The sequence below is a fragment of the Desmodus rotundus genome, chromosome 8 (genome assembly GCF_022682495.2).
Source record: "Desmodus rotundus isolate HL8 chromosome 8, HLdesRot8A.1, whole genome shotgun sequence".
NCBI classification, from domain to species: domain Eukaryota; kingdom Metazoa; phylum Chordata; class Mammalia; order Chiroptera; family Phyllostomidae; genus Desmodus; species Desmodus rotundus.
In genome coordinates this window covers 5289269-5305099 of record NC_071394.1, presented here as the reverse complement: position 1 = coordinate 5305099, position 15831 = coordinate 5289269, and the positions used below count along the sequence as shown (strand labels likewise).

General features: G+C 54.4%; 1 protein-coding gene across 1 annotated transcript in view; it reads right to left on the bottom strand.

Moving 5' to 3' along the window:
* NDRG1 (N-myc downstream regulated 1) overlaps positions 1-15831 on the bottom strand; it is a 40924-nt gene that overhangs the window by 16319 nt on the left and 8774 nt on the right. The window contains exons 2-7 of the mRNA XM_024572116.4: positions 14652-14732; positions 12623-12658; positions 3958-4063; positions 1902-2022; positions 1311-1373; positions 447-507 (exon numbers count right to left, since the gene is read on the bottom strand). Of these exons, the coding sequence (XP_024427884.2) occupies positions 447-507; positions 1311-1373; positions 1902-2022; positions 3958-4063; positions 12623-12658; positions 14652-14714 (450 nt within the window). The 5' untranslated portion in view covers positions 14715-14732. The remainder of the gene's footprint in view (positions 1-446; positions 508-1310; positions 1374-1901; positions 2023-3957; positions 4064-12622; positions 12659-14651; positions 14733-15831) is intronic.

Here is a 15831-nt window from a genome sequence, read left to right as displayed (position 1 = left end):
GCAAGCGAGACACACACACACACACACACACACACACACACACACAACTCCGGACCACACACCACAACATGAACTGTGGTCCTCCCTTGGGAAATGGAAGGATGGGTCATTTCCTTTTTCCTTTTGGGATTTTTGATGCTTTCCCGGTTTCCTTCCTTCGCCTTGAATTAATTTCATTTAAAATGTAATTTTTAGCCCTGGCTGGTATGGCTCAGTGGATTGAGCACGGGCCTGAGAACCAAAGGGTCGCTGGTTCAATTCCCAGTCAGGGCACATGCCTGGGTTGTGGGCTAGGTCCCCAATAGGGGACATGCAAAAGGCAACTACGCATTGATGTTTCTCTCCCTTTCTTTCCCCCTCCCTTCCCCTCTCTCTAAAAATAAATAAATAAAATAAAATAAAATAAAAAATAAAAAGTAATTTTTTAAAAATGCCCAAGAACTCACAGCAAATCGAGTGAGGATGTAGGCGCCGGCCCCGGTTCCCATGCCAATGACGCTTTTCAGCCTGAGAGCAGAAATAACAACTCACGTCCCAGAAGAGGTGGGCACCGCAAGCCCTAACCACCCTCCAACCCCTCCTCCCCACTCCTCGTCCCCAGGGAGCCCCGTCCACCCCAGCGTCTGCCCTGGTCCCCACTGAGGATGGCTGGAAGGCAAGGCAGAGCAGGGACATGTTGCCATCCTGTGCCCTCGTGACCTGAAATGCATCCTGCTTTTTGGATTAACAGAAGGCAGTGACCTCGGAGGGACTCGTTCCCTCTCCCTCGCTTCCCGTCTGACTGAACCCCGGGCACTCAGAGACTGTCTGACATTTACGGGAAGGCCCATTACCGCTCCTTCCCGCTCCTGAGCTGTTTCTTGGATTCTAAAACTTGGCAGGAAAATAGACTGGGCAAGAAGTCTAAGGTGTCATCATCACACAAAAGGCTCAAATAAGAAGAAAATGAGCCTTGGAAGAAGAAGGGCCTGGAGAAAGGAGTTGAGGGATCAGGCTGTCCTAGTCCAGAACGTTCCATCAGAAAGACAAAGCAATGAAAGAAGAGAAGGCAGGGAAGGATTCGGGAGGGGGTGTGTCATTAGGTGATGTCATCACTCAAGGAGAAGAGCCCAACTTACAAGAAGCAGGCTGTAGTACAGAATGTGAAAACACTGCGTGTGAGCGAGCTGAGCGCACTTCCTCCCTGAGCTTGAGCTTCAAACTCCGACCGGAACGTCAGCGGTCAGCTCAGACTGAGGCCAAAGGAGAGGCAGGGGCTAGAAGCCACCCCTCCCTGCAGGCTGGTAGGGGGGTGGGTCCCTCGCTCTTACCCAAACTGGTGAAGGACTCCAGGCAGCATCTCTGCCAGCTGATCCATGGAAGGGTACATGTACCTTGGGAGAAGCCACACAGTAGTTAGCGAGGGCCGGGACCCGGGTGGAAATGAACCGTGCCAACAGGAATGGGCTTGAAGGGGAGGGACCATGTGGCAACCTGCTCCCTGTGCCCCGACTCTCCATCGCGAGCCCCTGTAGCGCTCACTGCCAGCACCCCTGGTGAGCACAGCCTGCTCTGTGTAAGCAAGGATGTCTCCATCCCTAATCCTCCGCCTTTCTCTTTGTAAAACAGCCCTTTATGGATTGCTTTCTGTGCTCCAGGTCCTGCCCCGGGGAACCTGATGAGCACTGTAAGCTCATTTAATCCTTGCAACAACTCAATGAGGTTGCTATACTCTCCCTCCATATAAAGATTGTAAATATCACTGAGGCTGAGGGGTTCTATCACAGACTTGGCTTCACGGAAGAGTATATTTTACCGCAATAATAAAAATTAAAAGCCAGACTAACACCTCCCCGCAACACCTGCTTCCACCCTGCAAGGCTTCCCCACCCTCCTCCTGGGGCACGAGCTCCCCTTCTCACCCCATGGGGAAGGAGGCAGCGCCGTCCTGCTGGCCAGGGGCATCCACGTGGCAGACGGCAAAGTGCTGGGTGATCTCCTGCATGTCCTCGGAGTTGAAGAGGGGATTGTAGCAGGTTTTGTCTGGAGACCGGGGAGGGGAGAGAGGAGAGGAAGAAGTAAGGGCAGAATGAACCAGCTGGCTCTGTGCAAAGCGTATTCATTTTGTTTGTTGTGCTCTCGTTTGGCAGAAGGAAACGGACTCCTAAGAAAGAATGCCTACCTCTTGTTCCCTGTCCCACTTTCCTCTGGTGATAAAAGGCAAGAGTAAGCCATGGGGAAAGAGAGTGGGTGTGGAGGTGGAGACGGTGCATAACTCTACTGTACCCGCTGGTGGATGACCTTAAACTTCCAGTTCGGCTACTCCACTGACACTCTCTCCCTGGGTCTCCTAAGTCCCCATCGGGGACACTGTCCAGGGCACAGGAGATTTTCAAACGGGGAGGAGCACAGGAGACAAAGCATGGACCTCCCACTTGTTAGTGGCTGTGGGTGAGTCTCGTAATTGCTGACAGCCAGAAGCAAAGATGGCCGGCTGGTTACCAAACCATTTCTCTTTTCTTCCTGGGCACACAGCTGGACTACATTTCCCAGCCCCCCTTGTAGTTAGAGGCAGTCATGTGATCAGGTTCTGGCCAACCACATGTGACTCTTGCCTCTTCCTTGTAAGACCTGCTACTCAATCCTCTAGGTCTCTCTCTCTTCTGTCAGCTACCCGCCAGCTGCAGAGGAGCCAGGAGAAGCCTCTGAGGCTCCAAGGGATGGCAGAGCCACCCCTGTTAGGAGCCTGGGGCCCTAAATCACCACGTGGAAGGTGCCACACAGAATGCCCCCTGAGTTGGTAAATGAGTGAGAAAGAACATACATTGTGTTAAGCCACAGAGGTTTTGGGTCTTTGTTACAGCAGTTAGCATCACCCCGCATGCAATTCCATTTCCTCATCAGAGTCAGGGAAATCAGCCGATCGCTGTCAAAGTGCCAGCCAGGCATCTGACAGGTAACGGACACGGGGGCACGCAGGAGAGGAAGAGAGATACAAGGGGCGTGAGAGTGAAGAAAAGCAGTGGTTTTCAGTGACTGGCATCATCTCCAGCCTCAAGGGTGTTAATAAACTGAAAGAACAAAAATGCAAATCAGGCAGTCTGTCAATCACGAACCGAGCAAGCACTCAGCTTGCCGTGTTCCAGTTTACAGAGATTACTGGACCAGAAGGGCCTCTAAGTGCCTCCGAATCATCCTGGGAAGATTCACTTCTATTTGGCGTGATTTTAACACAAAGTAGCTCTCATTCCATTCCCATCTGTGAAAACTGGGGAACGCACATATGGTAACACTTTCTGGTAATCTTACGAGTTCACAGTCTCAACTTGCACAGCAGCAGGATTCAGGAGAGCCAAGAAGTGGAAGCAACCCAACTGCCCATCAGTTAAAGAGCGGGTAGACCAAATGTGGTATGTCCATACAATGGGAGGTCCTTCGGCAGAAGAGAAGGACGTACTGATAGATGCTACAGTGTGGATGAAAATTGAAAACACGAAAGACCAGTCACATCAGAAAGACGACCTACTGTGTGATCCCATTTCTACTAAATGTCCCAGGACAGGCAGATCCTTACAGATGGGAAGTGGGCTAGTGGCTGCCAGGTGCTGGGAGGAATGGGAAATGAGGGGTTTTTTCGGAGTGGTAACACGCCGAGGTTGATTGTGAGGGTGGTTGCACAACTCCGAAAATACTGAAAACCATTGTATTCGTTAGTTGAAAGGAGTCATTGTCACACGGACAGACGGTGGGGGCTCCCCGAGTTCCCAGCAGCTCCAGGCACACAGACCACTCCGTGCCCCCATGCAGTGTATTCCAGACTCTTCTAACACTCGGCCAGAGTTCTTCCCAGGGCAGCTCCAGAAAGTCCCCACAAGAGAGAAGCAGCCGGCCTCCCCGCCACCAGCCCTCCCTCGCTCCCCTTCCCCCCTCCTCGGCAGGAACAGGCTCACTAGAAAACCGTGGGTCCTGGGAACTTACGGTTCATGCCGATGTCGTGGTATGTGAGGATGACGGGACGGCTCCCCTTGGGGGTCCCGCACAGGGTGACATGAATGGAGCCGTGCAAAGTCTCGATGTCCTGCTCCTGAGGAAAGAGAACAGACAGAGGGCTTGTCGTATGGGACATGCAGCATTGGCGTGGCTTAAGTGTGGATGGCAGACACCAGGGTGCTTCCGGCGTGTGCTGAGGAAGCGTCAAGAGCCCTTCTCATTTGGTCAGGAGTGCCCTGGGTGTGGGTGGCAGCTCTGCTTGGAGAACCCTGTCCTGGAGTCGGGCAGGGCAGGGGCAGCAAAAGCCAATGGAGAGAAAGAGGATTTAACCCACGAGGGGGCTGTGCAGTCAGACCAAGTTGGCTCCCCATTCTTTGAAATCCATGATTGTCAATCTGAGGGACGAGTCTCAGAAAGGAGGGAGGGAGGGAGGGAGGGAGGGAGGAAGGGAGGAAGGAAGGAAGAAAAGAAGGAAGAAAAGAAGGGAGGAAGGAAGTCTACTGAACATGGAGCTGCCCATTTCCCCGACGCCCTCCCTGCTGCCTACACAAGCACTGGAGAAATCCAGACCTGGGAGCCACGGCCCAGCCCCCAGTGGGGGCCACAGATCATCTGCTGGGCCAGCCTGGCCCTGAAGCTGCTGCAGGAATAATGGTGCATTGTGGGGACCGCATTCTCTATTGTCTCCCTAGCTGACCCACATGGCACCCTCTAAAAATAGGCCAGGCCAGGCAGTGTGCCCACCAGCCCGGGACATCAGGGTTCAAATCCTAGCTCCACCCTTTCCGGGCCCCTCTGAGCTCCCAGGTCTGCACTTGTAAGGCAAAGAGTGAGCCACCTCGGCCCCAGGTTCCTGAGCAGAGGAGGTAGGCTTGGGGTCTGGTGGAAAGGGGATTCTCCGTACACGGTGGCGTGGACACCCCCTCCCCCTTGGTAGCAAGTATGGGACACCCAGCTCTGGCTAGCATCTTGGATGTCCCCAGAAGCCCCCCAGGGGTGGGGATGAGTAACATGTTGACTCATCATTCTGGAGGCCTTAAAATTATACAGCTGTAGAACCAGAACTAAATATGTCCAAGAAGGCAGGGTCTGTCTCTGCTGTTTACTGTTATGTCCTGGCCCAGCTGCCTGCTCACAGCAGGTGCTCAGGACCTGCTGGGTAATGACTGTCCACAGGAGACCGAGGTAGAGAGGGGAAGGCACTCTCCCCAGGTCACACAGCTGCAATGGTGCAACAGGATCTGAACCCGAGACCATCCAAGTCCAAAGCCTGTGACCGTTGACGTTCTTTCTACTCTCTGTGCCAGGAGCCACGTGAAGGAAGGAAACCTTTAATAAGTGGCGTGCACTGTGACTCTCCAAAGAGGGATGCAGCGAGCCAGGTCCCCCATTGCTGAGACTGTAGACGGCTTTTATCTCCCGGCACCTCCGTGAACCAGCACACAGAGCAGAGAACTAACAGCTGCTCCTCCCCAAACGTGTGTCCGGCCCCTTGCTCTCTGCCTGTGGCATCTTCACAAGAACAAACACCTGTTTCATATCTGCCTCCCCCCACCCAGCTGACCGCCAGTTCCCACAGGGAAAGGCCGGCTCTGCCTCCATCAGGCTCTGGCCCGGAGGAAGCACCGAGAAATCTGTGGTCTGCACCACCTATAAGCTGGAAAGTGGTAGAATGGCACCCGTCCCCACTGTCTACACCGACTGCCACCTGCCAGGTGGTGAAAACAGCACGCAACACCTCTTCGCCTGCCAATCCTGGCTTGGGAGCTTTATGAACTACGGTGGAAGACGATACATCACCATGCACCCTTGGCCACGTTACCAGACTCTTCTGAGATTCCTTCCCTCAGCTAAAATAAGGTCAATAGCAAGCCCATCTGGTCAAGGAGACGAGCGCTGCCAAGACTGAAACCGCAGTAGAGACGAGGAAATGCTTTGCAAATTGTAGATTTCCCTCCATGGCCATTGTTACGGACACCTGTCCCAGCGGTGATTAGTCTGAAGCCACAGGGCCAGCCCCAAAGGCTTAAGCCAACTGGTTGAATGACCCAGGGGAGCCCTGAGGCCCTCTGCTGTCACCTCCCTCCGTGATCCTTGCTCAGCAGGCCCTAGGGAGACACTGAAGGCTTTGGACTCTAAGCGGAGCCCTGCTTACACAGTCCCCAAGTCAGCTGGCGTGCTGGCCTGCCCTCCCCACAGTCTAGCAAGGCCAGGTCAAGGCATGGCCCGAGGGCACAGGGCACCCAATGGGACAAGGTAAAGAAAGCTGATTTTGGCTAATCAGACACAACATTAATTAAGTCAAGGCTTCTTGAGGAAAGAGAGGCAAACCACGAAGACAGGCTGAAGATCACCATGATTTTGTGAATTGACGCACCCCTCCCCATCTTCCTGGCTCCTCCCCCATGCCCGCAGTGGGGGAGGGGAAGGCCTGGTGGTGCGGTCCATCTCATCCTTTCCAGTGGGTAAGGAGCACATAAAGAATGAAGGATGACCAGGAGGGGTGTGCGTGTGGCAGGAACACAAAAGTGTTTGCTATGAGGACAGCCACCCCTCACTGAGCAGATACTCCAGAGCCAGGAAAGCCATGTCACAGAGAAGAAAAGCCAGCCAAAGGGGCTGAAAGCTAGCGGCCAAAGGCACACACCTGCAGGTAGAATTGAGGGTCCAGCTAGGTCCTCAGGCCTCCAAGCCCTGAGCCCAGTGCTGTAGCAGGACCCTGGGGCACTGGAAGATCCGAAGTGGGACCTGTGGCTACTCCCTCCCTTTCTCGGATTTCTTCACGTCAAGAAAAAGAAGAGTCAGGAAATGAGCTGCTGTGGGCAGCAAGACGTCCACCTGGGAATACAGTGTGAAGTGGGACCCACGCCGATGAGCAAATACTCCAGGGAAGACAGAGCTAGGAGCAGTATATTTCTTGGTTTAGGGGAAGAATGAGTGGAGGGGTGGGCAACCACAGAGCAGAGGGCAGGGGCAAGAGAAGGCCCGCCTGCCAAGTCTGAGGCTGTTTATTTCACATTTGTGACACCTTGGGGACAGTGATGCTCCCCCAGATTTGCAGGTTAGAAAACTAAGTCCCCGAGAAGTCCAGCAACTAGCCAGGCCCCTGGCCAAGGAAGGACACACGACTGGCAACCATACCGCTGACCAGAACCTGCTTCTGTCCCCTGCACCTGTTCATCAGGAGAAGGGTGCCCACACTAGATCAGCCTGGTGGCCTGGATGGACAGACCTGGGAGAACCCCCACCATGGGGATGCTGGGTGGAAAGAGGCGCCAGGAGGGTGGAAGAGGCACAGCTTCATCTTGCACTGACCCAGACGAGCGCCCCCGCCATCTGTCACAGGGTCTGCTCTCAGTCCCAATGACTTCCCCAGGAAGTTGGGGGGTGGTGGGGTGAGGAGGGCGAGGATGGGAAAGGGTGGGTGGAGGATTTCCAAGCCTCTGAGTTCCTCCCACCTTCAGTCAGAGGGCATGAAACCAAGAAGCAACTGTGTGGAAAGAAAGAAATTAGGAAAAGGTCACCATTTCCATTTTCCCTGGGAGCAGAGCTGCTTCCAAGAGAGGGGAAAGAAATCGGCACCACCCCCAGCCCCCAACAAGAATCAGATGTCCCCTGGCCCAGTTCTGCCAGATCTCGACCTCCAGAGCTGGAGCCCGACTTCAGGAGACCCTCCCACCACCCTCCTGCCCCAGCTCCCTGGGGCCCTGTGGGAACATCAGCTCACTGCCAGCAGAGCCCTGGTGAGCACACAAACACAGATTCCATGGAAACCAAATCAAATCAAACCCTCTGAATAAGGAAAGATCCAGGTGGAAGGAATTAGGAACAGCAAATCCAACAGGAGAGGCGATCTGGGGCAGAGGGAAGAATGATGGATAGTGAACTCAACTCTGCCACCCCCTCCCCCGGTTTGTACTTGGACTTGGGCTCCAGACGCGGAGACTGAGTCAGATTTCATCATCTATCTCATCACTGAGTGACACTGAGGGTCTGAGGAGACCCTCTCTGGGCCTTGCTCTTCGAATGTAAAACGAAGCCAGCCATAATCCCTCTCTCACCGGGCTGTTGTGAGGATGAGGTGAGAGGATGCAGGGAGAGGTCAGCCCAGTTCCTGGCGCGCAGTCAGTGCGCAGGGACATCCGCCCTCATGGCTCCCATGTCTATTACATATTTAAGAGGCAGACGGGCCCAAACGTGGGGCTATCTCCACAGTGCCCCTTGGCAAGTTCCTTAACATCTCCAAACTGGTCTGCCATCTGCCAAGGAGGTAGCACCTCCCCACCTTGGCAAGAAAGGCCTGAGTCAATGAGAGAGCATGCAAATATTCATTTGCTCCCTCCCCTCCCCTCTGCGGCCTTCAACCAAGCTCCCCACCTGGAGCAGAAGGGATAGGGCTGGATCACAAAGCACCTGCCAGCTTGGATATTCTTGGGTACTAGAGTTCTAGCCAAAGAAAGTAGCTGGAACCCAAACTACTCCCAGCGCCCCCGCTCATCAGATTTGCAGACACAACCGCTCAGAACCCGGTGCCAGGCCTTCCCTGCACAGCCAGATCGCACAGCGCCCTTCCTGTGGCCGCAGCATCTCTGGCCAGCAGCCCGCCCAGCCCTGTGCCATGAGGCCCCGAAGCACAGTCCTGTGGCAGCTGGCAGAACCTCAAATGTCCAGGCCCAGTCGATTTTGCCTCACAGCGTCTCTCAGGCCAAGACAAACAGCGCACCCTAAGGTGATGTCAGCCAGGGAGAGATAAGGCCACCAGGCCATCTGGTCTGTCAGCTGAGCTGCCTCCTGAGATGGGTCACCCAGCAACTCTGCAGCAGACCCCTCCCCCATGTCCTCACTGCTGTGGAGCTCTGGGCTACGACATGGTGTATTTTGATTCATGGTATATATATATCTATACGTATATATATAGATAGATAGATAGATATATACACACACACACACACACACCCTTGACCAATTGGAAAAGGAAGAGTGAGTCTGCCTGAGTTAGTCCAAACGCTGGAGCACCGAATGCTTTGCAAGGAGTAACACCGCTGCTCGCAGGCACAGGCAGGGAGGCAGCCCAGACTCCTTGCTCTGGATTCCTGAGGAACCGGCCAGACGGGGCCATGTCAGTGCGAGAGAGAACCAACTAAAGGGAGCGATGAAAGCAGGTCCCCACAAAGGCACATGGATGCTTAAGTCCCACACCAGCTCATCCTCAGCGGGTTAAACAGCCCATCAAAGTTCTGTGCAGATTACTTCCCTGAGCAGATGTGTTTTGGATAAAAAGGGCAAAGGTGAGCTGAAATCTAGGCCACAAGCCCTAGCGAGGCCCTTCCAGGTTTGGCACTGCGGTGATGCATTGTGGCGGAGGGGCAGGGCTGGGCCAGACAGAGCTGGGTGCCATGGGGCCCCTTCCCAACTGCTGGCCAAGGGAGCGCCTCGGTTTCCTCTTCTGTAAAGTAGGGAGGGTGGCACAGGTCCCAAAAGATTCAGCGAGGGAGCAGGGGACGCCTGGACCCCAGCCTGGCTCATCAGAGGACACTGACGTCCACAGCATGCAGGAGACTGTCCTTTTGTCCCTGGGCTGGTAGACCTGGCTGTCACCCTTCATCAAGGCTCTCTCATTCTCTGTTCCTGGTCCTGGGAGCAGTGACCCCTCAGGGCACAGAGAGTATCAGTCGTCACGTTGCACAGCATCTTCCAAAGGACACCCTATGGCACCTCACAGCCACAGTTTGGAGGCTGCTGGAAATTTGGGGGAACTTCCACAGATATCACGAGTCAGCGAGATCCAGGAGCCAAATCCAAAGTAACAGTTTTACACAAAGAGTCTGGAACCAGCCTCAACAAAGCATCGTTCAGCAGTCTGACCCAGCTCAGATGCTGGGATTCACTGGGAAGGCTGGGCCTGTGAACTGGAAGAACTCGTTCCACCCCGGCTGGCTTGGCACCCAGGCCAGAGGCCTTTGCACGTGCTGCTGCTGCCTCTGCCTGGCCCCATCGGCCCCGAATCTTCATCGGCTGCAAGCCTGGCTCCATCTAGCATTCAGGTCTCAGTTCAATGTCACCTCTTCCAGAAGCCTTTCCTGGCCCCTCAACCTAAGGCCACATCCCATCACGTCAGCCGGCACTATCATCTCCCAACTCCCTACAGTAGCTGGGACTGTCACGTTTGCTTAATTTTTCTTACGTCTGTTGTCTTCCTCTGCTAGGGAGTCAGAGGAGTGGTTTCAGTCAAGCACATTGCTTGCGTTCGCACCCCAGCCCTACCCCTTTCCAACCCTGTGACCTCAGACAAGTTACCCGACCTCTCGGCACTTCAGGTTCTCCATCTGTAAAATGGGTATAAGACTTGTTTCAAGCATTAGGTGAGCAAAACATGCGACACGCTCAGAATGATGCTTGGGGTACATCCCGTGCCCACTACTGCTGAGCTCTTAGTCTAGAATTTAAGTTCCCGATGACAGGGACCACTGCCGGTCATTCTCAGCACTGTGTCTCCAGCACCTATGAGGATGCCAGGCTGACATTATTAAAGGCAAAGGAGGCACAATCGAAAAAGTGTCCCCAGCTTCCCAGGACAGCTGTGCCTGAGCTGAGATGGCTCCGCCCAGGCTGGTCTCCTGCCTGTCCCAGCTCCTCCCTGAGGCTTCCCTCCGGGGTCTTCAAGTCCCCACTTTGCTGACGTCCCAAAGGTGCAGCCCCCTGGCCCACCCCAGCCTGAGCAGCCTTTGAGGTGGCCTGTCCTGGGAGTTGGGGCCAGAAGTCCTGGTCTCTGCTCTACCAGCTACCCGTGCCTGGGGCAGGAACTCAGAAGCGGGCTGTGCGGATGATGAAGAACAACACGCCAGGGAGGGATGATCTTCACATAAACTACATTTGCTTGTTTCCAGATCAATAATCAAGATTTCAAAAATCTACAATAGCCGTATGATCCACCAATTCCACTTCTGGGTATATATCCAAAAGAATTCACAGCAAGGCCTCGAACAGATACTTGTACACCCATTACTCACAACAGCCAGAAGGTGGAAGCAACCCAAGTGCCCACTGACGGATGAATGGATAAGCAACATGCGAGCTCTACGCACACGCTGTGGAGAGTAGTGGAGTAGTACCCGGCCTCAAGGAAAAGGAAGTTCTGATCCGTGCCGCAATACGGGTGAGCCCTGAAGACATTCTGGGAGTGAAGTAAGCCCAGCATGAACAGACAAACATTGTATGATTTTAAGTGATGAGACACTTAAAGCGGTTTCAGTCACAGAGACGGAAAGTAGAATGGTGGTTGCTGGGGCTGGAGGGAAATGACACGGGGACTTAGTGTCTCCTGGGGACAGGAGCAGTTCCAGAGAATGAGAACAGCTCCGGGGTGGACGCTGGGGATGGCTGCACAACAGTGGGGATGCACTCACTGCCCCCGAAGGGCACACCGGAGAAGGGCTCCCATGGTAAATTTCAGCGTGTGTACTTAACCACATACATACACGCCAGAAAAAGAAAAAAAGGGGGAAAAACTCACAAAAGAGTCAGTAGACAGGGTGTGTTATGGACCTAACACCGACGTGGGCTACATCACGTCAGGGCCCCTGTCATTGTCCTCTCCCCTCTGCTGCTTAAGCAAGACTGGAGTGACTTTCCCCATGTCGCAGATGAGGAAACTGAGGCTGAGGGGAGCTGAAGCAACGTGCTCTGCGTCAAAGAGCCAAGAAAGGGTGAACCTCTACTTGCCTGGACACCGAACTCAGGTAGACACTTGTACACCCATTACTCACAATAGCCCACGTTTCCGACCGCTCTCCCACTCTTTCCCCTCCCTGCAAGGATCACGCCAAGACTCCCAGCCTCTGGGTGTGGGTGGCAGGCCAGTCATTGAAATACAAGGTCCAGGAGGAAGAGCAGAGTTGTCTGGGGTGGGGGAGGGGAAGAACAGACGGTGGAGACAAAGAGCTCAGGTGGGCTGGAAGCTGGGGATACCTGGGCGATGTGCAGGCAGAGGTTCAGGTGAGCGTATCAGCCTGCATCTCCTTGCATTTGCTCCTCTCCTCTTCCCTGGGAACCCCACCTCACTTAAGACTTCCTGTCCGATCCCCAGGGCCCAAAACCACCTGGGGCCCACACAGACTTCGGGAAAACTAAGAGTCCAGGGGCTACAGTTCCTGAGGTTCTAATCTGCCCCTCAGCCGAGAGAGGCCAGCCCACTCTCCTTAAAGTTTGTTCTTGCACAAAACTCAAGATGCACCTCCCCCCCCCACCCCATTGCCCTGAGGCCAACCTGGACAGAGCCAATACGCCACAGAGAAGGCCGGTTCCGCTTTCCCAAGCAGAGCCAAGAACATCAAGCCTTTGCTTCTCTTCCCTCCCATTGAGGGTCCCAGCCCACCCAAGGTCTCTCCATCTCCCTCCCCCCACATGCCCCACAGCTCGACAGTGTGGAAGGGGGCTGTGTCTCCCTCCTGCTTCTACAGGACTGACAGGCTTCCTTGGCCAGAACTTCAACCACCTTCCATCGGGGAGAAGGAGCCAAGTGTGGGAAACTAGCTTCCTTCTCTCCGCTCACCCCCAGCGTCTGAACAATGACTACTCCAAACCAATGGAAGGAGGAAGGCCAGAGAGAACACGGAGTGGGGAAGGGGAAAGGGAATCCACGAGCTCTACTTGCCTGAACGTCAAACTCTTGCAGGAGGCCGGTGATGGTCTGCGGAGAGAGAAGAGAGCTGCTCAGAGTCATCGAGTTTCCTCGGGCAGAGAAAGAGCACAGGCTTCTCCCAGCCCTGGGTCTGAATCTACCCTCCGTAACTCCTTACGAAGAGAGACTTTTCTTTCTGTCTCTAAGCAGAGTCCAGCAGAAAAGTAGACACATTAACTGGATTCCTTTTTGCCTACAGCCTCAGTGAAAAAAGACCCCAAGGTCTACGCTGACTACAGTTGCCTGGTAACTGGTCTGCCGGTCTGCACGCATGTGCTACACTTACAAGTCTCAAGCCTGACCATGTCACCGTCCTTGAATTTCCTCCCCGGATGCCCACCATCTGGAGTAAAATTCACTCTCTCATGGGTGGACGTGGAGAGCAGAGACCTCCAAGCATTTCCCTCAATCCTACCACTCTGCGTTTCCAGCCCCAAGTCCACTCTCACCAGAGCTGTCTGGACTCGGGGCATGCGCAGCGAGAAGCATGGGTCAGCAGCTACAGCCCACCACCTGGGTTTGTAACGAAGTTTCACTGGAACACACTGAGCCCGTTCACTCCCATCCACTTCCAACGTTCATGCTGTCATTGTGAAGCTGGATATTGCAACACACGGTATGGCCCGCGAAGCCTAAGATGGTTACTTTCTTTTTTTTACAGAAAACATTTGCAGACCCCGACTGTAAAATCATCGCAAGCATTCTGCAGCTTCCCCGGGCTTCTAAACCTAGTGTGCCGCCTGTCCGGGTAATCCCCTTCCTGTCAGAGGTCAGTCTCTGTGTCTGTAAATTACAGAATGGAAGGTCTACGACAATGGACCTAAAACAGCGCAGCCACACCCAGACTCACAGAGGAATTACATGAACCGTCCATTCACCAAGGCGGCTGGCCTGGCTTTGGCTCCACGTCCCACACGTTGTAACCGTGTGACTGAGGACAAATTACCCTCCATGGGGCTCAATCGCCTCTTCTGTAAAGTGGGAACAATGACAGAACCTGGTATCTAACCAACCACAGAGTCACCCTGCCAGGTAGCACGAGAGAACCCACCAACTATGGCTGGCCCGGGGACAGCCAAGCAGGACGTGGTCATGCAAGCCAAGTATTATTTTTCAAAACACTTGGTTGACCTCAGAGTGTCTTCGCTTTTGAGCCTGAGCTTTACGTTTTTAAAAAGATGCACCACACAGGCCGTTTTGTGGCTCACCGAGAACTGAGATGTCAACATAGTTTAAAAATCCGATGTCACCTTTACAACAAATGTAAAGGCTTGTTGTAGCCATCGTCAGAACGGCCAGTCCAGGATGGATCTGGCTGCTGTGTCCAGCAGGGAGGCCTGGTTGTCGTGAAAGGTTTGACCGAAAAGACGGTAATAACTGTAGCAACAAGAGCCCACGGGCGTGGCTCATCTCCTCCATGCCAGACGAGGTTCTTGCTGCTCCATATCAACCACACACTCCATCCTCACTCTGGCCCGTGACATAAGGCCCAGCATCACTGTTTTCAAGTTAGGGAACTGGAGCGTGAAGCGGGTGAAGGGTTTGCCCCTGATGGACACAAAGCTGCTGAGAGTCGCAGCCAGGATCTGAACCCAGGCGGTCTGGTCCCAGAGTATGCACATGACCTTTACCTCTAAGCTATGGGGTAGCCGGGGCCTCTGGACAGTGGGCTTCCTGTTGCATGTTCTAGAATCACAGGATGTTAGAGGTAAGGGATGCTAGGAGGAACGCTAGTGCAGTGCCTTTACTTTGCAAATGGGATCAGTGAGGTGTGAGCAGAAAACCCCGGAGAGTGGGCAAGGGGCCGGCCCACACTGCCACAGCACTTAGTGGCCAAGCTGGGACTTGAACAGGTACGTCTTGTCCCTTTGCACTCCTGGTCAAGGGGACTTGTGGAAACAAGGAAGTAGTAGGCATGTGTGTGTCTATGTGTGTGTGTTCACATTGTGCACACACGTGTGCCAGTGTGTGACAGGGAGTAACCAGGAGCATCTCCACTCACCTCCCCTTTCTCCACCAAAGGCTTCACCTCGGCAAGGTCCACATCCTGCAGCTCCCGAGACATGTCCCTGCTGTCACCTGCCTGTGAGGGGACAAAGGCCAGGAGGTTAGCACTTCTTGCTGAGAGATGTTTCCCGAAGGAGCAAAGCCGAGACTAGAAAACCTGCCCAGCAGCTCTTACCTCCTGTGTCACCTATTCCTGGTTACGAGGCCCCTCCCACCCGAGGTGCCAGCCCAGCCTTGCCCCTAGGACCGGAAGCTGAGGCTCACAGACAGACGCAACTACCTTTCCAATGAAACAGATGGATCAACTCAAAACCAGGTCCTCACATCCAGTCCTGGCCCACCCCCACACCAGGGGCATTTCTCACAGCATTTTAGAAGGAGACCCACATCGAAGATCCCAAAGTCAGGCAGCCCCCATTTGACAATCAAAAGGGGACAGAAGGTCACAGAAGGCCCACCATGAGCAGGCATGGCACAAACTTCATCCTCTCTCACCCTCAAAGTATCCGTAACAGAGGGGTGGCCACAGGACACCACACGCAGGTCTCCTGGCTACGTGCTGGGGGGATGAGGTTCTGGAGGGGAGGGACCTGCCAGGCTTAATGGTAAGTAGGATTTTCAAAGCAAAGAAGCCAGAGCAGCAGCGCAGGGTGGGGGCCAGAAGAGGCCCCCACTGGCACCAACACGGGCAGGAGCAGAAGGACCGGGAGATGACAGCTCGGAGCTAGTGTGAACAGAGTTCCAGATGGTGGGACGCTGCCATTACCTACTCCCTGGGGAGCCAGGCTTGGGCGGTGACGTGTACTGATGAGCACACTTCTGGGAGCTTGATCCGGGAGCGGGAGAGACAAACACTTATTCCTACAGATGGAAAGCCAAGCTAGAAGCACGAAGTGCCCACTGATACTTGGTGAGACACAAAGAACCCTGCATGAGGGGGGCAGGGTCAGAGGACAGGGAGAAGGAGGGACTGACAGAAGGGGTCCAGGTCCCCACGCCCCCACTGGCTCACAGACCCAGACCTTTGCAATCCTGAATGGGGAAACCTGCTGAAAACCAGCTTAACCGAGGCCGCCACGTTGCTTCGCTCCAGGGCATCCAGACCCCAAACTACCCAAATAGTGGCCAGAGAGAGCTCAAGCTGCTGAAATCCCAGCCCAGGTGGACTGGTCCAA